Source organism: Saimiri boliviensis, chromosome 1 (genome assembly GCF_048565385.1).
Source record: "Saimiri boliviensis isolate mSaiBol1 chromosome 1, mSaiBol1.pri, whole genome shotgun sequence".
NCBI lineage: Eukaryota > Metazoa > Chordata > Mammalia > Primates > Cebidae > Saimiri > Saimiri boliviensis.
In genome coordinates, this window is record NC_133449.1 from 162,957,673 (window position 1) to 162,984,163 (window position 26,491).

At 39.7% G+C, this 26,491-nt stretch overlaps 1 protein-coding gene across 3 annotated transcripts in view; it reads right to left on the reverse strand.

Annotated features, from left to right (window-relative positions):
• Positions 1-2,212: 2,212 nt before the first annotated feature.
• The window catches only part of STK32A (serine/threonine kinase 32A), a 154,006-nt gene continuing 129,727 nt past the window's right edge, over positions 2,213-26,491 (reverse strand). For all 3 annotated transcript variants that reach the window (XM_074379670.1, XM_003933978.4, XM_074379666.1), the window contains 5 exons: positions 20,538-20,654; positions 18,071-18,196; positions 16,153-16,281; positions 7,470-7,534; positions 2,213-7,098 (listed from right to left, as the gene is read on the reverse strand). In XM_074379670.1, the coding sequence (XP_074235771.1) occupies positions 7,005-7,098; positions 7,470-7,534; positions 16,153-16,281; positions 18,071-18,196; positions 20,538-20,654 (531 nt within the window). In that variant the 3' untranslated portion in view covers positions 2,213-7,004. The remainder of the gene's footprint in view (positions 7,099-7,469; positions 7,535-16,152; positions 16,282-18,070; positions 18,197-20,537; positions 20,655-26,491) is intronic.

Sequence of the window (26,491 nt, forward strand, 5' to 3'; positions counted from 1 at the left end):
ATAGCCTAGACTAGGAGAAAAACTCAAACTATGCCCATACCAAAGTATATTCTTTAGTGAATGGATTCCAAGGAGTCAGACGAGGGTTCAGAAGAATTATTTGCTGTGTCCACTCTTCTGAGAGCTTTCAGATACATACCAGCAACTTGAAAACTGAGAAATCCTATGATAAAGAAGTCTTTCAAACTCTGCCCAATTTGGGGTTCTTGAACTTCTGCCTCCTGAACATTCCACCAAAGTTATTATTATTATTATTATTATTATTTTTTTTTTTGAGACGGAGTTTCGCTCTTGTTACCCAGGCTGGAGTGCAATGGCGCGATCTCGGCTCACCCCAACCTCCGCCTCCTGGGTTCAGGCAATTCTCCTGCCTCAGCCTCCCGAGTAGCTGGGATTACAGGCACATGCCACCATGCCCAGCTAATTTTTTGTATTTTTAGTAGAGACGGGGTTTCACCATGTTGACCGGGATGGTCTCGATCTCTTGACCTCGTGATCCACCCGCCTCGGCCTCCCAAAGTGCTGGGATTACAGGCTGAGCCACCGCGCCCGGCCCCCACCAAAGTTATTACACTACACCCCTTTGAGGGAAACACTGCTGAGTCCACTTGCGATTAGTTGTGCAGATCATATTTTCATTGCAAAGGTTAAACTAGTTTCCTGGGGGGAGATTGGAAAGTGGAATTTTAAAGTCAGGTGCAACCACATCGTTCAATCAGGCAGACTCCAGCGTAGCTGGATCCAGGTGCTAGACCCTGACATCAGAGCGTTGCTTCTTTCCACACTGAAGGCCCTGTGTGCCTTCAGTAAATGAAGGAAAGCTACGCTTTTAAAAAATTTTTATTTTATTATTATTTTTTTTGAGACGAGTCTCCCTCTGTTGCAGGCTGTAGTACAATGGTGCCATCTTGGCTCACTGCAACCTCCACTTCCTGGGTTCAAGCAATTCTCCTGCCTCAGCCTCCCGAGTAGCTGGGACTACAGGCACATGCCACCACACACCATTTTCAGTAGAGACAGAGTTTCACCATGTTGTCCAGGCTGGTCTTCAACTCTTGTCCTCAAGTAATCTGCCTGCCTCGGCCTCTCCAAGTGCTGGGCTTACAGGTGTGAGCCACTGCGCCTGGCCAAGAAAGCTCTTTTTATGTGGGACAAAGTTGGTTGTCAACATCTCCAGGTTTTCACTTCACCTGCTTAGTAACCTCCGAAGACGGAGGGAGTCCCTCAGTAGTTCCCGCCAAAAAGACTGATTCCGTCTGGCTTAGGGGCATATGCTTACCATTGACCTAGTTAGTCACTGTGGCCAGAAGAGCACATGGGACTGAGTGGACACACCGGTTAACATACCCAGCCTCTGAGCCACCTGAACCACATGGACTCCGAGTAGCTCCACAAAGAAAATCAATTTGTGATAACTGAAGAGGGAGCCATGCAAGGAAGGCAAAAAAGAGCAGTGGCCGTGGCACCCATCACAAACTTGCAGGGCGTGAATGTTTTGCCTGGTGATGTGAAGTTGGGACGGACAGGGGAGGAGATAGGATACCGGGGGATGGTCATTTCTGATTAATTGCTTTTGTACGTGATGAGCTCCTGTGGGTTTGATAGGACAATGCCCTTGTTACAGGAGCATAGAGTGATTATACCTTTTAACACCGAAGCTCAGAATCCCAATCAACAGCTACTCTTAAGTGCATAAAGAATTATTTACAGTCGAAGTTCAAGTTTTGATGTTTTATAAGCTTTTGTTTATAGACCCGTTTTATGGCTCTAGCTCAGGATTGGTGAAACAGCTCTCCCTGCTCATGACCAAGGCAGCAGCTGAGCTCTGTTTAGGATTTGACTGGGTTTCAAGGGAATAGTCAGCACTTAAACTCAGGATGCAGGAATCCGAAAGGGATGAAGTGGTTTTCGTTTTATACGGTGAAACATACACTTTGACTTTCACATCTCTTCCTTCAGGCTGGAAGTGTTCAGTGGCTGAGTCAGGTGGGCCAGGTGGAGAATGAGACGACTCCTTGTTAGTAGGACTAACAAGGGCCCTCTGGTTCCAAACAACTTTCTGGAATCAGCTCTTCTACCACCAACTCGTCACAAAGGAGACCCCACCCATGAGCAGGAGACGGGGGATAAAAAGGCCAAAGTAACCTGCGAAAATGAGATCACATGCTTAAGGCGGGTACTCTTCAGAATCTGAAGAGTTCTAGATCCTGCCCTTTGCTCAGATGGCTGCTGGACCGCACAACAGGACACTTAACGTGACCTGGACACCAGGGTACTTCGCATGCAGGACTTTGGAGGCCACAAAACTTGGAAGACCCTGCTATTTCAGGACAAGCCCAGGGAGCCAGTGGCTTGCTGGCTGCCCACCCACTGTGGGTCTAATAGGGGTGACAGTTTCCTTTGTTCTCTCCTGAGACAGGTAGCTTTTAGCTGCAAGAGTTCAGAGCTGCCCATTAATTTCGGTCCCAGATTATGGACCTTAGAACATTTACCTGCTGCTTCGGTAGATGGATTGGGGCACGGATGTTGAGGGGTAGGAAGGCAGAGTGCTGAAGAAAGACGTGCATAGGCTGCCCATGGACTGAGGGGCAGAGTGAAAGGCAGAGACTGGAATTCTGGGCTATGTTCCCTGAGATGTGAATATTGGAGGGGTCAGGTTTTTTAGTTTTTATACATGTGGATCAGGTAAGCTGTACTGCATTCCACATCTCTGTTGTAGAATATTATTTCCTGGTAAGGGACATTCCTCACAGCAGGAAAGAGACATAAGAACAGGTTACTTTGGGCACCCCCAGTGCTATCTCTTGGGAAAACAATTACACACACGCGTGCACACACACACACACACACACACACACACACAGTTGATAGAAGGGTCAGTGGCTCACTGTTTACAGAAGACATTTTAATACACATAGGCACATTTATATTGTATATGCTACAGCTCAACAGAAGCACTTGTTTTCCATTCGAGGGCTCCAGGTCAGCTACCTGTTCACAACAGCACAGATAAGTGAGGTTTGCAATTTTACTATCAGTGTTTAGTATCAGTCGGACACATGGAATGTGTAATAAACAGGAATCGCAGCAGGAAATAGGATTTGTGTAGACAATACAGGGACAACTAGATACTGAAACAAACTTGCAATGCTTTTCATGCCTTTTCGTTCAGCTTTTGAAGAGCTAAAGCCTTAGCGTTACTACGTCAGCCGCAAGCAGCAACACTGGTTCCTACCAGCTACATTAATACTCTTTCCCTACTTATTCATCCATCCAATCTACAAAAGCTATGATAATAGAACATCTAATTGATTCTGGTTAAAACTTTACTAACAGAAGAAACCTAATCATTAATGAATTAGATTACCATACTTAATTTAGCAATGCTCTGTGCTGGTCGATCTTCATTCCTAGCATTACCTCAGGCAAAACCAGGTCACCATGGAAGTGGATTAGCCATTAGCAGAACACTTTCTTCCATGGAATTAGGACTGTGGCAGAAGTGGCAGGGCTTAACTGCCCCCACCCATCTACTAGAGGTCACCCAGGCTGCACTGGAGATGGGCAGCTTTGTCACAGTGCAAGAGCCTTATAGCCGGGGTGCTCCTGGACTTCAGAATCTGCTCAGACTTTTCAGATGCTCCATACAGGCAAGGGAAGCTGCCAGGAGAAAAAGATTCAGGTGTACCAGGCAAAAGGATTTAATAGTCATCTTGTTTTCTAAAATCACAGCTCTGAGCCTTGGTTATCATGACTCTGGAAGAGACGTGTTCCACCTATTGGGATATTAACATTTAGCCCAAGTTATTGAATAAAACCAAAGCATCCAATCTCAACAACTGGGAATAATCATAAGGATTTAGGAAAAGTTTTAAATTTTGGGAAAGGTTTTTGTTCTCAGGTTTAAAATGCACCATGGTGCGAGGTGCTTGGAATCAGTAGTTCTGCACTGTCAGATACCAGGGTTTTGCTTTTCGAACTTGAAACACAGTGTGTCGTTCACCTGCCTAGCACTAGAAATCCATCTTACTCTCTGAGCCTGTGCTCTCTCATCTGCACATCCATGGTTCCTAAAAGCCCACAGAAGTGCTTCAGTCACAGAAGCAGCTCACTGGAAATAAAACTAGGGATTCAGACTACACAGACTGTATTGGGTTCCCATCCGATTATAAATGTATACGTGTGAAATGGCAGTATGGCTTAACTCTCATCATGATGGAGATCCTAATGCTTCCACTGCTCTTTGGTAAGCATAAATACAGTAAAACTTCCCAAAGTGTCTCCTTGGGAAGGATGCAGTGAAGGTCACAGCCAGAGGAGGAACCCGATTACTTAGGGAGGTAAGTCCACAGCACATCAGGGCTTGAATCAAAACAAACGAAGGATGGAAGTAAACAGGCAAGTGGTCCCTGACACTCTTAGGGTTACCAGACTGCAGCAGAATCTGGCCACTTTCTTATTCTTGCTCTTTCAATCACATCTCCTCTCTAAAACTAAGTCAGGGCAAGTGCTTCAAGTGTATAGTGTTTGGAGAAAAACAGAATAGCACACATGACATGGGAACTGTAGGGAAAAGGAATCATACGACAAAAGAGCTGGCTTTTAATGATGTGATGAAACTATGGTTGCTCTTAGAGAGGCACCATTTCACAGCTCTGCCCGAAGCTAGGGCCTATTCGCTCAGTGAGGAGAAAATGGTGAATGCCAAGCTAAAGTTTAGCTTGGGCTTTCTACTCATTCTTGGTTGCCCCAGTGTAACCTCTTTATGGAAAAGCCTTGCATAAAAGGCAGCCATCTCTGTTTCGTTGACTCGTTCCCACTTGTTTGGCTTCCCAAACGGGCATCAGTCAGGTCTTTCTTGTTGCCAGCTTATGCCATCTTGGTGAGACACATGCTCTCCATAATTAAAGATAGGTTTAGGTACAGTGAGTAGCCAGGAGGTGAAAACAATCCCGCACCAAACCTGTTCACTTCTTGAGCCTACCCAGGGGCATAAGGATTGCCAAAAATAGTTCTGCAAAGATCTGTGTGTCTGTACAGTGGAGTTTCATCATATGCACATCACACTTAGGTGAATTAAACTTTGTGCTTGGGAAATCAATCAATGAAATATAAAGACTTTGGGAGGCAGAGGTGGGTGGATCACCTGAGGTCAGGAGTTCGAGACCAGCCTGCCCAACATGGTGAAACCCCGTCTCTACTAAAAACACAAAAATTAGCTGGGTGTGGTGCCTTGCACTTGTAATCCCAGCTACCCAGAAGGCTGAGGCAGGAGAATCACTGGAACTCGGGGGGCAAAGCCTGTGGTGAGCCAAGATTGTGCCACTTTACTCCAGCCTGGGTGATAGAGCAAGATTGTCTCAAAAAAAAAAAAAAAAAAAAAAAAAAAAAAAAGAAAGAAAGAAAGAAAAAGTGAGCCATCAGCGATATTTTAAATAAGTAGGCAATTGTGCTTACCATTCTTGTAGTAAACACAAGGTAAGAGGGAGACATGATACCCCTGTTCCTTTAGTCTCCATGAACTTGCCCCTCTTGGATGTGCAGGCATTCCATTGGTCTAAGAGTAATTCTAAGGTCAGGTGTGGTGGCTCATGCCTGTAATCCCAGCACTTTGGGAGGCCAAGGTGGGCATATCACTCGAGGCCAGGAGTTTGAAACCAACCTGGCTAACATAGCAAAACCCTTTCTCTACTAAAAATACAAAAGATTAGCTACACATGGTGGCACATGCCTGTAATCCGAGCTACTCAGGAGGCTGAGGCACAAGAATCACTTGAAACCAGGAGGCAGAGGTTGTAGTGAGCAGAGATCATGCCACTGCACTCCGACTTGGGTGACAGAGTGAGACTGTGCCTGAAAGGAAAAAAAAAAGAGTAATTCTAGTCTAGCAACATTTTAGCTCATCTCGTATTAGCCAAAATGAGACCAAAAATAAAAATACCTAAATCAAAACGAAACAGAAACAATGACTTGTTTCATTAGTGAAGGGTGACACTGTATTGGGCTTCACTGAGAAAAAAAAAGATACTTCCTGTATGTTATGAGTAATTTAAGGGGTTTTTATGGGAAATTTTACTATCTTCTAAATTCATTTCTACTTAGACTATAACTCCCATGAAAGATGCACCTTTGCTGAACTGCAAAGTGAACATACTTTCAGTGGGATGACATTCTCTTCTGGTCCTCTCCAGATACAGTTCTCTGCCAATATTGAGGGGACAATTAGCCCTCAAGGAACATGCTTCCTGGAAGGAGAGCAGTGTGCTAATATTAAGCAACTGGCTTCTAGGAGGGAAGAAACTAGCATTTGCCAGTTTTCATGGTGTAAATACTCCCATTATTACCAACTTCAAGTCACCCCCTTCACATCGCTGAAGAGGGAGCTGGGAAGTGACGTGCACAGCAGGCTCAAGTCCTCTGAGATAAGCAAATCTGATGCTGACTCCAGCACACCACTGGAAGACCCTCATCCAATCCATGTTACTTTTAATCTGATCCTATCCATGCCTCCCTGATAGAATTCCTTATCCTCATCCAAGTAGGCTGGGGGATTCCGACCACTTTGTAAAATTTTCTAGGTCTGAAAAGTCTCCTTGAGTGGCATGTCTGTTTGTCCATTTGTCACTACGTAATTAGAAAGAGTGAAAAAGTAAATCTACATTCATATATTCATTTTAAAATAAAAATAAAGGCTGTTTAGAGTAACACAACACAAAAAAGGCAGGGTATGGCTCGTCTAGTGCAACCCTCTCATTTTAGATAAATAAAGCACAGAAAGGGGCTGAGTGATTTTGCTCTAGATCGCACAGTTGATTGGTATGAAATGACATCCCAGGAGCTCAGGCCCAGGATCCTTCACTGTGTCGTGCCTGTTCTGAAAGATATTCATTCACATTTTCTAAGTCATGATGTGTGGAGTGGTAAGAACTACTGTCAGCTTTTCTTGACGTTTGTAATTAGAAGTTCCTGGCATGAGATTGTCCCAAGAAGAAGACATGAGGCCTTTACAGGTTGTTATTCTGACCATTCTCATCTTGTGGGTCTTTGGTTTGTTCCAAGGCTAGATTTGGTTGTCTTTTATTAAAGTCCCTGTTTACTCTTAAAAAGAAAAAAAAAAAAAGAGGTTTTATTCTTTGAAAAAGAAAATGAAAAGTTTAAGCTTTTGAAATAACATTAAGCCCAATAATTTATAAACAAGCATGATTCAAGTAAATCGTCTAAAAGACTTTGATATTTAAGTGTTTAAATCCTAATCTCTCTTCCCTTCCCATAAAAAAACTTGATCCTAGGCTAATTTATCAATTAAAAAATTTTAAATACCTTACAAAAAAGTTTATAAATTTTCTATAATAGATAATGTCATTTTTTCCAATTTTTCAAAAAGGTTAAAAATATATTTTCTCTGCAAGTGAAGTTTGGCTGAAACACGCCATCATTTCTGGGGCTGTTGTTCTCCAAGGATTACTTACTTTTCTCTGTTGAAAATTATGAACTCCTTCTGGACAGAGTCAAGGTGCTCTTGAAGAAGACATGTCTTCCAGGTGAACATAGAAAAAAAAATAGAGGTATAGTTAGCAGACAGATGAGGATCCTCAAACCTCCAATAACCTATTGACACTTTATTCAATGAATAGCCCCAACTTGAGAAGTACTTTCAAAATGGATGCTATGTGAAGAAGATTCTGGGAAGCTGGCAGGATAGGAAGCATTAAGAACCGGTCTTCCTTCCTAGACAGCCATTGCACTGGCAGAATCTGTCTGATGTCACTATTTTAGAATTCTGGAGTCTATTCTAAGCTTGCAACTTTCAGGGAAGGCTTGGGTGGCAAAGTGCAGTTAATTATGGCCAATTTAAGGTCTTAGCACAGCAGCAGCCATCCAGCCATTATCCTCTAGCCCATGGGAGGGAGCTGAGCACACGCATGTTCTGGAGCAGTTTGCACTCAGCCTGTAGGAGCCAGCGTGGAAAGTAAGAATCATGTTCTCCAAATACTAAGGATAGGTGCTCCCATCACTGCTGCTTCTTCTGATCACAGGGGTGCCAATGCAAAGCTTTACAGTTATTGCACCTCCCGCACCTCCTGCACGCTGTTGCAAGCCACTCTCCCTCAGGCTGTAGCGACTTCTAGGAGAATCAGTGGGCCAGCACCTTTCCCTCCCTTCATTTTCTCCTTTCCTTCTTTTGGAAACCACACATGAAAGACAAGGACCTTCAAAAACAACAGCATATGTGGGGAAATTAGAAAGTGACTGCACATTCCCAGGGAAAGGTATAGGCTCAGAAAAGATCTAAGAAGACCCAATGTTTACACCTCAAGCTGATCCTCAGCATGCAGACACTTACAACAATAATAAAAAAAATAAAAATAAAAACAATAACAAAAAACAGCAAACTTTGGGGATGGGGGAAAATCTGATTTTCCTAGATCTATCACATTATTAGATTCAAGTGTCCAATACAATAAAAAAACCGGCTCGTTCACAATCAAAAAACTGTAAATGAATGGAAGTTACCCCTTAAAAAGATCAAATAGTAGATCTACTAGAAAAAGACTTCAAAACAACCATTTTAAGATGCTCAGAGAATTAAAGGAAGATATAGAGAAAATCAAGAAAATGAAGTACAAAAAAAGTAAAATATTAATAAAAAGATAGAAAACCTAAAAAGAAACTGAAAGGAAATTCTTGAGCTGAAAAATGCAATAACTGAAATTTAAAAATTCACTACGAGATTTCAAAGGCAAAATTGAGCAGGCAAAGGAAGGAATCAGCATCTAACTTGATGGCAGGACAGTGAAAATTATTGAGTCTGAGGAACAGAATGAAAAAAGATTGAAGAATAATGACCAGACCCTACAGCAAGCTTGTCCAACCCATAGCCCGTGGGCCACATGTACCTCAGAATGGCTTTGAATGTGGCTCAACACAAATTCATAAATTTTATTAAAACATTATGAGATTTTTTGGGGGTGATTTTTCTTTAGTGCATCAAATCTATCGATAGTGTTAGTGTATTTTATGTGTGGCCTAAGACAATTCCTCTTCTTCCAATGTGTCCCAGGGAAGCCAACAGAATGGACATCCCTGGCCTACAGAATGTGTGGACTGAGGAATAGTGACCAGACCCTACAGCAAGCTTCTCCAACCTTGTCCAAGCTTGTCCAATGTTTTAATAAAGTTTATGAATTTGTGTTGAGCCACATTCAAAGCCATCCTGAAGTACATGTGGACCATGGGCTATGGGTTGGACAAGCTTGCAGTAGAGTCTGTTCACTATTGCTTGATGTATTCATCAAGCAAACCAGTGTGTGTACTGTGGAATTTCCAGAAGAGAAGAGAGAGAAAAAGAAAAACAGAATATGTAAAAAAATCATAGCTAAGAGGTATGAGCCCCTAAATCCAAAAAAGCACAGTGCAGCCCAAGTAAGATAAATTCAAAAAGACTCACATTGAGACACAATATAATCAACTTTTTTTTTTTTTTTTTTTGAGATGGAGTCTCACTCTTTTACCCAGTCTGGAGTGCAGTGGCACAATCTCAGCTCACTCTAATCTCCTCCTCTTGGGTTCAAGAGATTCTCTTGCCTCAGCCATCCAAGTAGCTGGGATTACAGGTGTGCACCACCACACCTGGCTAATTTTTGTATTTCTAGTAGAGATGGGGTTTCGTCATGTTGGTCTCAAACTCCTGGCCTCAAGTATTCTGCCTGCCTCAGCCTCCCAAAGTGCTGGGATTACAGCTGTGAGCCACCATGCCCAACCAATGTAATCAAACTTCCTAAAGCCAAAGACAAGAAGATAATCCTGAAAGCAGCAAGAGAGAAGTGACTTGTCATACACATCATAAGATGATCAGCAGATTTCTCATCTGAAATTTTGGAGGCCAGAAGACAGTGGGCTGATATCTTTAAAGTGCTAAATGAAAACAAACAAACAAACAAAAAACTGTCAACCAAGGATCCTACAACTGGTGAACTGAAAAGTGAGAGAGAAACAAAGATGTTTCCAGATAAAAGCGGAGGAAGTTCATTACCACTAGAATTTCCCTGTCCTAGTGGAAATGAACAGGAAATGCCCAAGGGAGCCCTGCAAGTAAAATAAAAGGACATGAGACAGTAACTTGAACCTATATAGAGAAATAAAGCTCTCAGTAAGTGTAGATACATTGGACAATTACAAAAACCAAGATTATTGTAACAACAGTTTATAACTCCTTTTTGTTTTCTACATAAAAGCCTAATACATATTTAAAAAGCAATTATTAATCTAAAAGCTAGTATTATTGTAAATTTGTCTTGGAGGTTCTACCTGGATTTGGTGAATAGTGTAAAAACATCTCTATACCGAATAATGACAGAATGTTCTCCTCAACAATGGTACTGGAGTGGATTAAAAATCCTTCTCTTCTAGTCAGCAGAGCCTTCTTTATTTGTGACTTTCTTGCAGACGTGCTGAGCATTGACACTGTACTGTCCAGCTTTCAACATCTATTGATGACTTTTCCATCATAATGAAAAAATTTAGTCTCAAAAAAAGATGATTACCAGTCCCAGGACAGAATTAAACTTAGATCGATTATTTTAAAAGTCTGCAGCAAAATGCTTCCAAATTTCTTCTGATGAAAAATATTATTCTTTAAAAAAATTATTCAGTCATTAAATTTTTTTTTTTAAATCTAGAAATTAGAATATGCTAAGGTCTCCAGTTCTTGAGAGTTTTCTGAGTACTTATTTAGGTGACAGGAGGGAAACAATCTAAAGCACAAAAGGGGATGGGGAACAAGACAAAGGAGAAGAGGAAGCTTTGTTGTATTTCACTCTTATTTGCAAACAGAAGCATTTGTAATCCTGAGGGTTTCCAGTATGGGCCACAGGGGACAGGCAGCTACAGGATAAGCATAATCTGACAAAAGCTCTTCGGAGCAACACTTTTCCCCCAAGATTTTAGGAAAAATATTTTTTAGTATTAAAAATCAAGGTTACAATTGAGTGACATGCAAAAATCCACATGGATTTTTTTCCCTCTACCATATAATTATTTGATTTAACCAAAGATACGAAATGTACACTTGAAGATAACTTTGTGCTGTGACATTTCAGACCCCATGATCTGTAAAGGGTTCATGTTCAACATGTTCTCTTTCCTCTGCTTTAGGTGGAAAAGTTTAAGAAGTGTGGCCAAAGGGATACATTAAGTGGAGTCGCCAAAAAGAGAATATGAAGTAAGGGGGAAGCAAGAAGAATGAAGGACTAATCACGAATGGATCATATGTGACTCAGAAGTAAAAATCTTAGGACTCACCTATTAGGATGAGCAGAGGAAACAGTGATTAAAGTATCATAGCTGGAGATGGCATTAGAAATGTCATAAGAATTTAGAGCAGGTGGAAATCTCAGGAGGAGAACAAGAGGATTCAGGGAATTTGCCTCCACAGGCAGATAGATTAGGTGGCATAGCAGTCTGTTGATTCCATACTTTCAAGATGTTGAGCCGAGAGAGAAAAAGTGGAGGATATTCTGGGGGGAAAGAAACAACCGAGGCATCTGACGTGAGCATGAAAAGAGCCAAGGAAAAGAAAGTCTAGGAGTCAGGAAGTGCAGTCGAAAGGAAAGCACCACAACAGCGAACATTCCGCGGAGCACTTTACATGCACTAACTTACTCAGAACGAGCCTGTGAAGTTGATACACATACCAGCTCCACTGATAAATGAGGAAACTGAGACATGAGAAAAATGTAAAACTTTAGTTATGCTCCTCTAGCTTATCACAGCCTAGGATCTATAACAGTATATGTCAGCTATGGCTGCATACATAAAATTGCCTGAAGTAAATTTTAAAATACTGAGGCCCAGGATACAAAATCAATGTGCAAAAATTGCTAGCATTTCTAGACACCAATAATATACAAGTGGAGAGCCAAATCATCAATGAACTCCCATTCAGAATTGCTACAAAAACACCTAGGAATACAGCTAACAAGGGAAATGAAGGACATCTTCAAGGAGAACTACAAACCACTGCTCAAGCAAATCAGAGACGACACAAACAAGTAAAAAAAAAAACTTTATGTTCACAGATAGAATCAATATGAAAATGGCCATATTCCCAGATTAATTTATAGACTCAATGCTATTCCCATTAAATGACCATTGACATTCTTCACAGAATTAGAAAAATCTATTTTAAAATTCACATGGAACCAAAAAGAAGCCCAAATAGCCAAGACAATCCTAAGCAAAAAGAACAAAGCTGGAGGCATTACACTACCTGACTTCAAACTATACTACAAGGCTCCAGTAACCAAAACAGCATGGTACTGGTATAGGGTCAGAGACCAGTGGAACAGAAGAGAGAACTCAGAATAGAGAGCTCCTTTTCTAGGCTTGTGGCTTGAATGGAATTCCCCTACCAACACTTGACTCTTTTCTAAGGTGGTACCTACACAGTGATGAATTTGGCCCTAGCGTGACAAGGTGACTATGAGCTATACACAGTGAGGCAGGAAATGAGGCTAAGCTACAGATAACATGATATTGACATGGTGGATGTTCTTGTTAGATTTGGCTGAAAGAATGACTTTGGTGAATGCCTCTAGATAAGATTAAAGGAATGGAGGATGAGGAATGTCACAACCTTTTGAACACAGCATGGGTAATTCCTAGGATCTGCAACCACCTGTCATTTTATCCCCTCTGAAACGCTAATGATCTACCTCTATCCTGAGGATGTGCCAGCCTTAAAATGCTCTTGTCCTTTCTTGTATCCTCACTTATTTCTGTTCAGTCTAGAGGAACCAGATCAAAAGTTGCCTCCTCTGGAAAGCCTATCCTAACCCTTCTCTAAGGTCCAGTGAGCAATTCCTAGAGCACTTTGTGTATCTAACCATGGCATTGACCACCTAGTCAGAAACATTTCCTAACATAGCAGGAACTTTATGATCATTTGAATTAATTAATTAATTAACATGTTAATAATAAGGTAAGATTGACCCTCACATTTTAAAAGCCTTAATGTAAAAGAGTGAAGATAGAGTGAATAATTGGAAAGATAGTTCATAATCTTTCTGATACTTATTGGAGGAAAGACTATTCTTTATTTTGAAGAAAAATACCTTTTATTTTTGAACGTGGGGGAAAAATTAGAAGAATCTAGAGAAAAATGCTGACATAAGCAGATCCAAGCTCCCATCTTGCAAAAAAAACCCACAAAACAAGCAGATACTGTCAAAACCAGTTTTGTCAAAACTCCAGAAAGCAGTCAAAGGTTTACCGGAACCAAGTGAATACTAAGTTAAGAAAAGAAAAACAACTTAAAAATGTTCCTGGTGTTAAATCTCAGTCAAAACATTAGTTGAGCACAAGCTAAAGTAACAGAGACTTCAGTGATGACACAACAAAGAAGACAATCTTTGCAAACATTTTTTGGAGAAGTCACTAAAAAATGGACAACTACAGTCTTCAACAATCAAAAATAGCAACCCATGAAGAAAGGAGGAATCTGATTTCCAGCATTACCACACTGTAATATTCAAATGTTAAGTATCCAACAGCAGCAAAAAAAAAAAAAAAAAAAAAAAAAAAATCACAAGTCACACAAAGAAACAGGAAAGTATCACCATTTAAAGACTTAAAATAAATGGACAGAAATTGTTCCTACAGAAGCCCAAACATTGAGCTTTCTTGAGTAAGATTTTAAAACAATTGTCTTGAATATGCTCAAAGTTAAAGGAAACCACAAAACAGTTCTCAAAAATTTTAAGAGGACTAAAATCATTGAAATGAAGGTAGGAATTAATAACAGAAGGAAAACTGTAAAATTCACAAATATGTGGAAATTAAATAACATACTCTTAAACAATGAGTCAAAAAATAAATCACATGAGATATCAGAATAGACTTAGAGATAAATTAAAAACAAAACACATCTCAAAACTTATGGGATAAGTGAAGGCAGTGCTCAGAAGAAACTTTATAGCTATAAACACTGGTATTAAAAAAGAAGAAACATCTTAAGTCAAAAGCCAGCTGAACGCCTTGCTAGTATGTTAAGGATTTTTGCATCTACATTCATAAGAGATATCAGCTTGTAATTACCATTTTTGGGGATGTCTTTGTCCAGTTGGGAATCAGGGTAACACCGGTTTCATAGAATGAATAAGTGAGGAAATATTTACAGTTCGTATAGCTGATAAGGGTCCAATAGCCAGAATACGTTAAAAAAATAAAAATAAAAAATTCCTGTAATTCAACAACAGAAATAAGAAGGTGACATTTAAGGTACAAAGAATGAGCGAAGGCCCTCTATGGGAAGATGCAAGAGAAGAACATTTCAGGAACAGAGAAGAGCAAGGGCACTGAAGAAGAACAAAAAGCTCACTGCTTGGGAGTGAGACGTTTGCAGTGCCTGTGAGGCTGGAGGTTTTTTTTTTTTTTTTTTTTTTTTTTTTTTTTTTTTGAGATGAAGTTTTGCTCGTTACCCAGGCTGGAGTGCAATGGCGCGCTCTCGGCTCACCGCAACTTCCGCCTCCTGGGTTCAGGCAATTTGCCTCAGCCTCCTGAGTAGCTGGGATTACAGGCACGCGCCACCATGCCCAGCTAATTTTTTGTAATTTTAGTAGAGATGGGGTTTCACCATGCTGACCAGGATGGTCTCGATCTCTTGACCTCGTCGTGATCCACCCGCCTCGGCCTCCCAAAGTGCTGGGATTACAGGTGTGAGCCACCGCACCCGGCCAGCTGGAGGGTTTTAAGTGAGGATCTGAGCGGGATAGTACAAAGATGGGCAGATCGTGTTGAGCATGGTAGACATGGTCAAAAGTTATTCCCAAATTGCTCAGTTATTTCTAAAATTTTTAAAATGTATAGTAAATATGATCTCTTGGTTTTTACTACACATTAGGTCCTATTATCAGAGAGACCTGTATCCAGCTTGAGCTGAGTTTTGCTGGGTCAAGGGAAGGAGCGAGTCTGGAGAAGTGGGATGGTTATGACATGATCATGAAGAACAGACCACTGGGAAGAAGATAGTTCAGTGACAAGCAACATGCAAGATGAGTTAAGCATTCCTTGGAGGTCCTAGAAAACATTTCATGAAGGGAATCTGGCAAGAGGCCAGTTCTGTGGTCAAACAGGACCCAGATGGGAACTTTGGTTAATTGTCCATTGAAATATCTAGTAGCGCCTGACAACTAGAGAAATTAAGCACATGGAGGATACTTATTTATTTATTTTTTTTTTTGCAGAGCCATCTTTACCAGAAGACTACACAATCTTTGAGAAAATGGACAGCATTGAGTACAGAAATTATATCTCAATCATTTCTTACTCCAATGTTTAGCACAGGACCTGGCAGATAACAGTTACTAAATAATAGTAGCCTAAATGAATGGATGAATAGATGGATGGATGGATGGATGGATGGATGGATGGATGAAAGAATGGATGAATGGTCATGTGGATGGATAGATGGCTTTTAGAGGCAAAGTGAATGTTTATTACTTCATCATGATTATAATTCATAGAGCCACGTGTGAGTATAAAATCCTACTGAGTGCTTGCAAGTTACTACACTGAAACCCGAGCTCTGACTCTGACACAGAACAATATACTTAGTTACAAAATTAATTTAACTCAGCCTGAAATACAGCAATGGTGCTCCACCATGTTAGAATTCCATTGTTCCTGTGAGCAGACACTCTTCTGTGAGGCTTGATATCATAAAATTCTACTTGGGGCAAGGAATAGACACCATCTTTAGTTGGCTGCTTCCAGCAACTCCTCAAAGCAGCCATGTGTGTACTTTGAAACCTGCCTCTTTAACATAACTTTATGAACCGTATTCTGACCTACACTTGGCCAAAAAGTCCCTCCCCCAGGAAACTTATAAATTTTGAATTGAGAACTGGAAGAGAAAAATAACTGAGTCAAGTTAATGACAGAGCTCTAGAGGGACAGCCTACCAGTAAAACGTTGCTTCTAGGATCCTCAGAACGGCTCTGGTCTGCCCTTTTAGAAGCCTGGGGGTTCAACTTCTCCTGTTCCAACAAGCAGCAAAAGCAGGCTGCTGAAGTGACCTCCCACTAGAAGCTCTCAAAGATATTGCAGCCATCATGGGGATGCCCATGACCCTGAGTTTGATGGGTTCCTATTTACCTGAGAGGAATTGCATTTCCTCATCTCTTTCTCTTTCTTTGCCAGACGCTTTTTTTTCTTGTGAAGAGGTTTGGACTCCAAAATCATTTCCTCAAGTTCAAAGGTAGGATCACAATTCAGCCTGCCTTTCTGCAAGAAAGACAGTTGGCTCAATCATCAGATTCCTGTATCATTCTAAAAAGCAAACCAGACCTAATATGGAAAACAAGACTTAGTCTTAACGCGGCAGTTCATAAATAATAAGCTGGGGTTCCCACTCTAAGTTTTATGTTATTTATTGCAAATGTTGTTTTTCATATTCTTTGTTTGTTTTTCTAAACTCTCAATTAGCCCTTTGTGAGTAAAATGAAAGCCAACTTACAATTGTTATTCTAAAGTGGAAGCTTTTGGGTTATGTTTCCCAAAGTGTGTTCTAATAAAGATGTAGATCAGAATCACCTAAGTTGCTTGTTCAGTTTCCCAGTTCTCTAACCAGATTTCCCAAATCTGGATTTCAGAATGTGAGGTCCAAGAATTTGCACTTTAATAAGTTCCCCAGATGATCCTGATTCACACTAAAGTCAGGGAAGCACAACGTAGAACTCTTTTTGAGCCAGCACTGATGGCTAATTGCAGGGACGCAGCACATGGAAGGAGAGGAAGCAAGAGTTGGTGGTGCCTAGACCTTTATTGTGCCATGTGTCAATTATGGTACAAGTTGTCCCTGCTGAACCCTGCAAAGTGGAGAGGTAAGAACATAGACCTATCCTCCCTTTGCTCCGTAAGGTACAATTCCACCACACTTTCTCCTTTCTCTTACTTTACACTTTCCCCTGACCTTTTCATTGGAGCATGCCAACTGCTGTTTGTACGTGAAGGATCACACTCTCACGTTCCCACAGCAAATGCCTCACTTGGGCTTAAGAATAGAAACTTTTTTTTTTTTTTTCTGAGACAGGGTCTCACTCTGTTACCCAGGCTAGGGTGCAGTGGCACAATCACTGCTCCTACAGCCTCAAACTCCTGGACTCAAGTGATCTTCCTACCTCAGCCTGCTAGGTAGCTGAGACCACATACAAGTACCACCACGCCTGGCTAATTTTCTTTTCTTTTTTTTGTAGATACACAGTCTTGCCATGTTGCCTAGGCTGATCTTGAACCCCTGATCCTCCTGCTTTGGCCTCCCAAAGTATTGGGATTACAGGCCTGAGATGCCATGAAGAGCCCAAACAGAAAACTGCATGGGTTCTACAGGCCCCTTAGAAGTCTCTTATTCTGCCCAGTATACCTACAACTGAACATATAATTCCAGTTCTAGGCAGAGAGGAGCTAGAGGCCTCACTTGGGACTGTTGGCCTAAGCTTCTGGATTCTGGCTCTTACCAGCAGAATGCTGTAGACCATAGAGGTCCATTGGTTGAGTACCCATCCAATGGGAATTATATGTCTTTGGTTATTAGTTCTTGCAAATATAAATCCCTGAGATAGAACAAGCAAAGGAGGAGGAGCAAAGGGTAAAATAAGTTCCTCATCCCAACTCAAACAATTTTCAATTCTTTGACTCACAGATCTCCAGGGACACAAACTTCTGCATCTTTAGAATAAAAAAAAAAACTTAAAAAATATATCAGCAGATTTATGAGACCCTTTGGAGTACTAGGACTTCCTTTCAATAAAAACGTGCCATAAATAGTGGTTGGAAGCTGGAACTGCAGTTGCAAATATACCCTGATTAGAGTCCCAGCTTGACTATTTGCTAGCTTTGTGACCTTTGGTGACAAACTTACCCTGTGTGTGTCTCAATTTTCTCATCTGTAAAATGGGAATTGGGCTCTCTTAGAACACTGGCATGATTATCTGATGAGACAATGTGTGAAACTGGCACCCAGAGCAATGTGCACTGAATGGGAGTTATTACGAGTTTGTGATGATTGACTCACATTAGGAATGAAACCTGGAATGAGCCTCTTCTGAAAAACTGCATCCCAATTTATATCATTCATATATGGGAAGTTCTGGACATCAGACAAATGAGAAAATCGTTGGTCTGGATTAGGTTCAAGTAGCTGTCAAAAAATACAAACATCAAGGTCATAAAAAAGGTTAGGACAAAAAAAAAAAAAAACCATACAAATTCTCTCTAAAAGATTTTAAGTGTAGGACTGCAGGAAAAAAGGCAGTGTCCCCCATCCCTAATCCCATAAACAATGTAGATAATACATAGTTAGAATGAACAGTATGTAGGATTCTGCAATGCGATGGTAAAAATAGCTGGCCCTACGAAGTCAAATATATCTTTGATTCTTGACTCCTCTACTTACTAAGGGCAAATTTGTTCCCTAAATCTTAGTTTACTCATATGTGGAAAAAAAAAGGATAATAATCCATTTCATAAGATTGCAGTCAGGATTAGTGGGAAGCTTTATATAAAGTGCCTGGTAGAAAACCTATCGTGACAAATGTTGATACATTTTCACAAGTGAAACTCATTTCATACTAGGAATTTTAACTGTCTTTACAACTAACTAAAATACATTGTGGGTGGCGTAGATAAGGTATAACTAAGGTAACTGTTAGTGTTCTAGATTTTGCTAATTGGGATAAAAGGGTTTTGCCCCCTTTAACCATTCCTGAGCCAACATCACATCATTCGTATGGCTCAAATAGGCAATGTCAGTCCCACTTGAGAATGCTTCTGAAGATGACAACTGTAAAACTTCAGGGTGTAATTCATGGAGTAAAGCAGGGCTGTCTTGGAACTAAGCAGAATTTGCTTATGGAAAATGATACCCCATTCTACATCTTTGACATTACTGATGACAATGTCCCTATTCCAAGATAGGGAACTTGACTCCAAAACCAAGAGACGCAAATGATGAGTTGATGGCTCTTTAGCCTCAAAAGCTGTTCTCTGTTACCAGCCACAACCCATAGAATTTTCTCCCTAAAAAGAAAAGAATCCAAGCCCATCCCTCTGGGCTCCTCATTCTTGTTTGTATCATCACTCAGTATACACTACTGAGCTCCTACTATAATTGTTCTTCATCTTTTTGACGAATAAGGGTACCTTGAAAATCTGATGAAAACTATGGACCTCATTTATTCAAATACTTGTAAATTTCACTTCTCAGGCTCTGTGTTAGATGCTGAGAATACCATGGTACACACGTGAGACATGGTACCTACCCTCATGAAGCTAAGTGGAAAATGGTAAGTAACCCAAGGATCACAAAACTGCGGGTCATAATTTTGAACTGAAAACCAAGAAGGTGATATCTGAGCTAAGAGCTAAAGCTGTGCTTCCCAAACTATGTAGAAGGTTCATTTATTTTTGTTTGCTTTTGTCTGTTCAATTTCCAATCCACTGAAATCAGTGTGTGGTCTTATTGGACATTGCCAGTATGCAGCAACCCACATAGACACCTTGTAACTTGAATTCAACATCATTCAAACAAGCTTGGACCCTCTTCAATAAGACAAGTGCACTGATCATGTATTTAGATGCTACAGCAGTGTCCAAGTGCTATAAAAGTTTCTAAATGCTTCTCTCCATTTCTTTACTTACAATAGACCTGTAAAACAATTCATGAACTAGAACCAGTGAAACACACTGAGTAGTACTGCTCTCAAGGAGGAACTGGAGGAACTAGGACTGGAGGCAATGTTCAAGGAACGTGAACTAGCATGTGCAAAGGCCCTGTGGTGAGAGGAAGACTGGTATGTAAAAGTGAAGAAGGGGGAAAGAAAGAAAAGAGGAAGAAAAAGGCCAAAACAGTTTATGTGTAAAGGGGGAACAAGAGTCCAAAAGTCCAAAATAAGGCTTGAGAGGTACTTTGAGATTTTGTACCATAAAATGATTTAAATCTTTATTTCAAGAACAAGGAAAAAACCCAGGACTGTCCTTTAACGAACCACCATGGGGTTGACTGGTGAATAGAATGGAGTGGTAAAAGCGTATGGAGGCAAACCAGTTATAAGGCTAGACTGGTGGCAGTTGGATTGGGGAAACAGGAGTAAGGACAGAGAGAAGTGAACTATTTTTATACTTAAAATACAAAATTTCGGAACCTGGTGATGAATGGAATATACAGATTTAAATGAGTCCTTGCTTCTGGCTGTCATAAGTAGATTTGGATAGAGAAGCCAGTCACTGAGAGAATTTCCTGAGAAGAAATTCAGGAAAGACAAAGATTAAAAAGTCCATTGAGTTTGAGACTGCTTTGGGACATCCAAGGGGACTTCTGAGTTGACTTAAGCCACGGATTTGAAAACTAACAGCTAGAAAATACACTCTAGAAATGTATATTATCATGACTGTCCCCAATCTTGTATACTAACTTCTAAACTTAAATCAGAGAGCATGCTTCCTTTTGTTGCTTCCTTTTGACATGCCGTCTTCCTTCTTACCTTTTTAAGAAGTGACACCATTTCCTGTGACCAGGCGGAAGGGTAAGTTACAATAGCTGTCTCAAACATGTGTACAATGTCCTTGCTGGAAGTACTGGAGCGAATATGATATGGTCTCTTAAGGGAGAAAAGAAGTAAAAGTCTTTATTTTTACATGGAAAAAGAAAAAAAAAAGTGTGCAAATGTTTCCAAGCTAAACTTTCAGCCAGTAAAACATCTATGATCAATTTCTAACCCTGTCCAGCTGACTGTTGTGCTGCCATAGGTGTAGGTGGTCCTGTGTTGCCAGACCACCTACTTTTTATTAAAGAGCTGCTAGAAACTTACGATTACTTATAAAATATGATGATTTTTAAAGCTGAACACTCCACTGAGCCAAACAAAACATTTGAGTGGGCTGAATCAGCCTCTGAGATGCTGATTTGAAATTGTTTTATAAGGTAATTGATATAAGTATTTACGCAAAATACTGGACAAGCCCTCAATAAATGGAAGTCAAAAAATTATGTAAGGATTGATTGCAAGGAGATCCAGAATTTTACCATCCCATCCCTTTCACTAGTTTGCAATATAATGAGGAAGCTCAAGACAGAAAACTACTCCGAAAACATCAACCCCAGCCCCGCAAATGCTATGAGTCCCTGGTTCCACAGAGTATGGGAGAATTTTATGATGAGGTAAAAGCTTTTAAAAACTTTTTTTGGGAAGAACCAGGTTCTTCTACAGTTTTAACTTTGGAGAAAAGTAATTTAAGAGGAAAAGAAATTAAAGGAAAGAAAACTGGATTCGTTGTAGTTTTCACAGCTTTACACTAGAGGACAGCCTTTATCTATGTTGATTTATTTTGTAGGAAACTCGCCAACACTGGCATTTCATATCTTTTATGTGAACTGTAAACTACTCAAAGCCAGAGATTACATCATTCTTGTTCATGATTCCTAGCACTTAGTAGGTATACAATACATGTTTATTCAATGAATAAAATTTTCACATTAGATTAACCATAGCACAGTTAATATGGATGTACACGTTGATTACATGGCTGATCCTTTCAAGTAGTTTAATAAATGATTGTTAATGAATAAAGTAAATTGGGGGAAATGAAAGGGTTTAAAATTTTCCCTGCAGTCAATCGTATTAAGAGGTAATATAAAATAATCAAGTGTTTGAGCTCTGAAGTCAAAAGGATTTGGGTGCTAAACTTGGCCACTCAATTTCTGAGCTTGTTACTTCATCTGTAAAATTAACTACCTTATGAGATTGCTAGGAAAATTAAAGGAGATAAGAGGTGTAAATTTTCCAACAGAGTGGCTAATAGTATTAGACACAATACAGGAGAGACACTTTTATCATATTGACACAAATGTATAAATGGGCATATGTAAATGTGAATGACTAGTGAACAGCAAAATGAGTCCTCAAGAAAGGTGATGGCAAGAAAGGTTTAATTTTACACATGGTAAGTCAATGTCAGTTGATTTCCACTTCATGGAACCATGAAGTGCCAGGAGGTGACGCTTGAAAGGCAGATTAAGTCCAACATTTTTTTTCTTTTTAAGAAATGTCTAAAAACAACTGCCATATTTTCCCCTCAAGACTAAATAAAGGACCATAGCTTAATCATATGCCTTTGTAATGATATGTAGAAATAACTCCTTAGCTCAATATCAGTAAAGGAGCGCTAGATGCTTTATCATCATTATCAATGTTTATTGATAATTTAGTAGACAAAGGGAACTACAGGTTACTCCATCTGATTCAGACCATGTTTATCATGAAGAATCAGATTAGGCTTAGTATACTCAAGCTTCTAAGCTTATATGTGTATGCACATGTGTTTTTTCTTTCTTCGATGTCTCTTATTGATTGTAATTCATTGCTGCTTCTTAATCTACTGTTTCTTGGCCACCTAGAAAATAAAATGATTTTATAAATAAATGAATTAACTTTTTTTAAAATTGCATTTTAGGTTTTGGGGTACATGTGAAGAACATGCAAGATTGTTGCATAGCAACTGGTTTAAGTGTGTTTGTTTTTCTCCATTTACTTTATAAGGCCATATGACTGAATTTGATTTTTAAAATCTCCATGACCTGTCGGTTTATTTAAAAATAATCACATTGAGCCGGGTGCGGTGGCTCATGCCTGTAATCCCGGCACTTTGGGAGGCTGAGGTGGGTGGATCATGAGGTCAAGAGATCGAGACCATCCTGGTCAATATGGAGAAACCCCGTCTCTACTAAAAATACAAAAAATGAGCTGGGCATGGTGGTGCACGCCTGTAATCCCAGCTACTCAGGAGGCTGAGGCAGGAGAATTGCTTGAACCCAGGAGGCGGATGTTGCGGTGAGCTGAGATTGCACCATTGCACTCCAGCCTGGGCAACAAGAGCGAAACTCCATCTCAAAAATAATAATAATAATAATCACATTGTCTTTATCTTATTCATTAATTTACATTTACAGTTCTAAATTTAAAAATTCACTTTATCAACTACCAGAATCATATATTTATTCATTTACCAATTATTTATTGAATGCCTACCATGTTCCAGCACCTTTCTTAGGCATTGAGGGTATAATAAAGAATAAGACACATATGGTTTCTTTTTTAAAAAATTATTATTATACTTTAAGTTCTGGGGTACATGTGCAGATTGTACGGGTTTGTTACATAGACACATATGTGCCATAGTGGTGGTTTGCTGCATCCACCGCTCCATCATCCACCTTAGGTATTTCTCCTAATGCTATCCCTCCCCAATCCCCTCACCCTCTGCTATTTCTCCCCTAGGCCCCCACCTCCAGGCCCCCATGTGTGATGTTCCCCTCCCTGTGTCCATGTGTCCTCATTGTTTAACACCCACTTATGAGTGAAAACATGTGGTGTTTTGTTTTCTGTTCTTGTGTCAGTTTGCTGAAAATGATAGTTTCCAGTTTCATCCATGTCCCTGCAAAGGACATGAACTCATTCTTTTTTATGGCTTCATAGTACTCCATGGTATATATATGCCACATTTTCTTTAACCAGTCTATCATTGATGAGCATGTGGGTTGGTTCCCAGTCTTTGCTATTGTGAACCGTGCTGCAATAAACATATGTGTGCATGTGTCTTTATAATAGAATGATTTATAATCCTTTGGGTATATACCCAGTAATGGGATTGCTGGGTCAAATGGAATTTCTATTTCTAGATCCTTGAGGAATTGCCACACTGTCTTCCACAATGGTTGAACTAATTTACACTCCCACCAATAGTGTAAAAGCATTCCCATTTATCCATATCCTTTCCAGCATCTGTTGTCTCCTGATATTTAATGATTGCCATTCTAACTGGTGTGAGGTGATATCTCAATGAGGTTTTGATTTGCATTTCTCTAATGACCAGTGATGATGAACTTTTTTTCATATGTTTGTTGGCTGCATAAATGTCTTCTTTTGAAAAGTGTTTGTTCATATCCCTTGCCCATTTTTTGATGGGGTTATTTGTGTGTTTTTTTTTTTCTTGTAAATTTGTTTGAGTTCTCTGTAGATTCTGGATATTAGCCCTTTGTCAGATGGGTAGATTGCAAATTTTTTTCCTCATTCTGTTGGTTGCTGGTTCACTCTACTGATAGTTTCTTTTGCTGTGCAGAAGCTCTTAAGTTTAATTAGATCCATTGGTCTATTTTGGCTTTTGTTGCCGTTGCTTTTGGTGTTTTAGTCATGAAGTCCTTGCCCATGCCTAGACACATATGGTTTCTATGTTGGTGGAGCCTAGAGTCTACCTGAGGAAGCATGCAAATTTATTATATAGACTATATACACACAGACACATTTAAATAAAGCTTGAGAAAAATTACAGTATGCAATCACAGTATATATCAAACAAGCCTAAGGCAGCATCTAAACTAACTGTGAGCATATAGAGAATACATACAGTGGAAAAAATGAAATGTTATATGGGAACAAATGACGTGTTGTGATTATAGCTGTATTTCAGAAGTGCAAAGGTAAAAAGTTGCAGCTAAGAAGGTACAATGAGTACAAAAGTATGTACATACCTATCCTAAGTTCATACTTTTGGATAATATGAAACTATACAAGATGTGGACCTTTGCCTTTTCAACCTTAATGAGATAGCAGGGAGTCAAAGGGATGACAAAGCAGATTAATAGTTAAGGGACACATTCATTAACACAAACCAAACTCAGAAATGATGAGAATGTTTTTGAGTACATTTTCTCTTTAAGGCATGTATTTTTCTGTAAAGAAAGATTTGTAAATGTGGAAGAAATTGTTGTTTAGCACCCTTCCTCTGTGGTTTAATTGTGTTGATGCTTGTCATTAAATGTTATTTCTTTTTTTTATTTTTGGATTAGCTATATTTTGAAACATAATTGCACGTAGCCTAGTTGGTGATTTTTTTTTTCCTAGAAGGTGTCTAAGTGATTTGTAGTTATTTGTTCCTCCATTCATTCAATAAACATGTATGATGTACCTATTAAAAGTTAAATACTATGACCAGGTGCAGTGGCTTATGCCTGTAATCCCACCACTCTTGTGGTGGCGGGGTAGGGGGTGGGGCAGGTGGATTGCTTGAGCCCAGGAGTTCAAGACCAGCCTGGACAATGTGGTGAGGCCCCAACTCTATAAAAAATATAAAAATTTTCCAGGCATGGTGGCATGTGCCTGTAGTCCCAGGTTCTTGGGAGGCTCAGGTGGGAGGGTTGATTGGGCAGAGGAGGGGGAGGTTGCAGTGAGCTGAGATTGCGCCATTGCACTCCAGCTTGGGGGACAGAACAAGACTCTCTTTCTTTCTCTCTCGCTCTAAAAAAAGTTAAATACTGTGAATAATACTAACTTATAAAAGATACATACTTTACCTTTAATGAATTAACCTAATAATTTACAAGAGATGAAACATAAAAATTGATATACCTCTAGATTTAATCCTTAAAAAGAAAATAGATTTAGGTATTCTCATCTAGAAAGCTGTACATTTTATCTTATGAAATGAAAAAGAAAAAGAAAAAAAGACTCAGCAAGGTAAAACATAATTCTAGTTTTGCTAAAACAACAAATCTATCTATATCTATCTGTCTGAAGATAGAGTATCCTTATGAGAACACAAATAAGTTGGAAGTGAATGCGACAAACTGCTAACGTGGGGCTTAAAAGTAAAAGGGAGTTTAATTTCTTAACTGGAAATGTTCTGTGCCTTACAGACTATAGCTAATTTTTGCTTTGATTTTTGTGGTTTTCCATATTTTTTAATAAGCTTAGATTCTGAAAATTCACAGGAGAGATAAAGTAAATAAATGCTTGGAAGAGATGTGGATCACTTTAGCTAGGAAGATCAGAGAATGTTTCTTTGGAGAAAGTGCTATTTTGTCACAAGTGACAAAGTATGAATAGAATTTGAATATGAAGAGATCTAGAAAAAGCTCCCCAACACAAATTGGAATAGTTTACTAGTATATTCTTTCTTAGAAATGACCAAAATACAGCGGTTATAAAGAATTTGAAAAGGCCTGCAATGAAGATCTATCCTTTATTAAAACTTCATTTAGTGATTTCCAATCTTAAGAAGAGTGATTTTTAAAGAAGACCAAGGTTTGCCTTGGAAATCGTCTTCATAGGCAAAGAAACAAGAGGTTAAAAAGACGAAGAGATGCTTTGAGAAGAGGAAAAAGTTCTAAGAGGCCGAAATGAGTTCATAAAGGGTCAGAAATATTGACATGAAAGCAAAATCTGAAACGTTAACTTAATTCTGACGAATGCCAAGCTAAAGCATCTGAAGTTTGTTGGGGGGAGTAGGAGGGGCAGATAAGACTTATGAAAGGGGTGTGTGTGTGGAGGCGGGGAAGAGAGAGAGAGAGAGAGGCAGGCTGGGAAGCAACAGTACTTTCTTTTTCTTTTTCTTTTTCTTTTTTTTTTTTTTTTTTGAGACGGAGTTTCGCTCTTGTTACCCA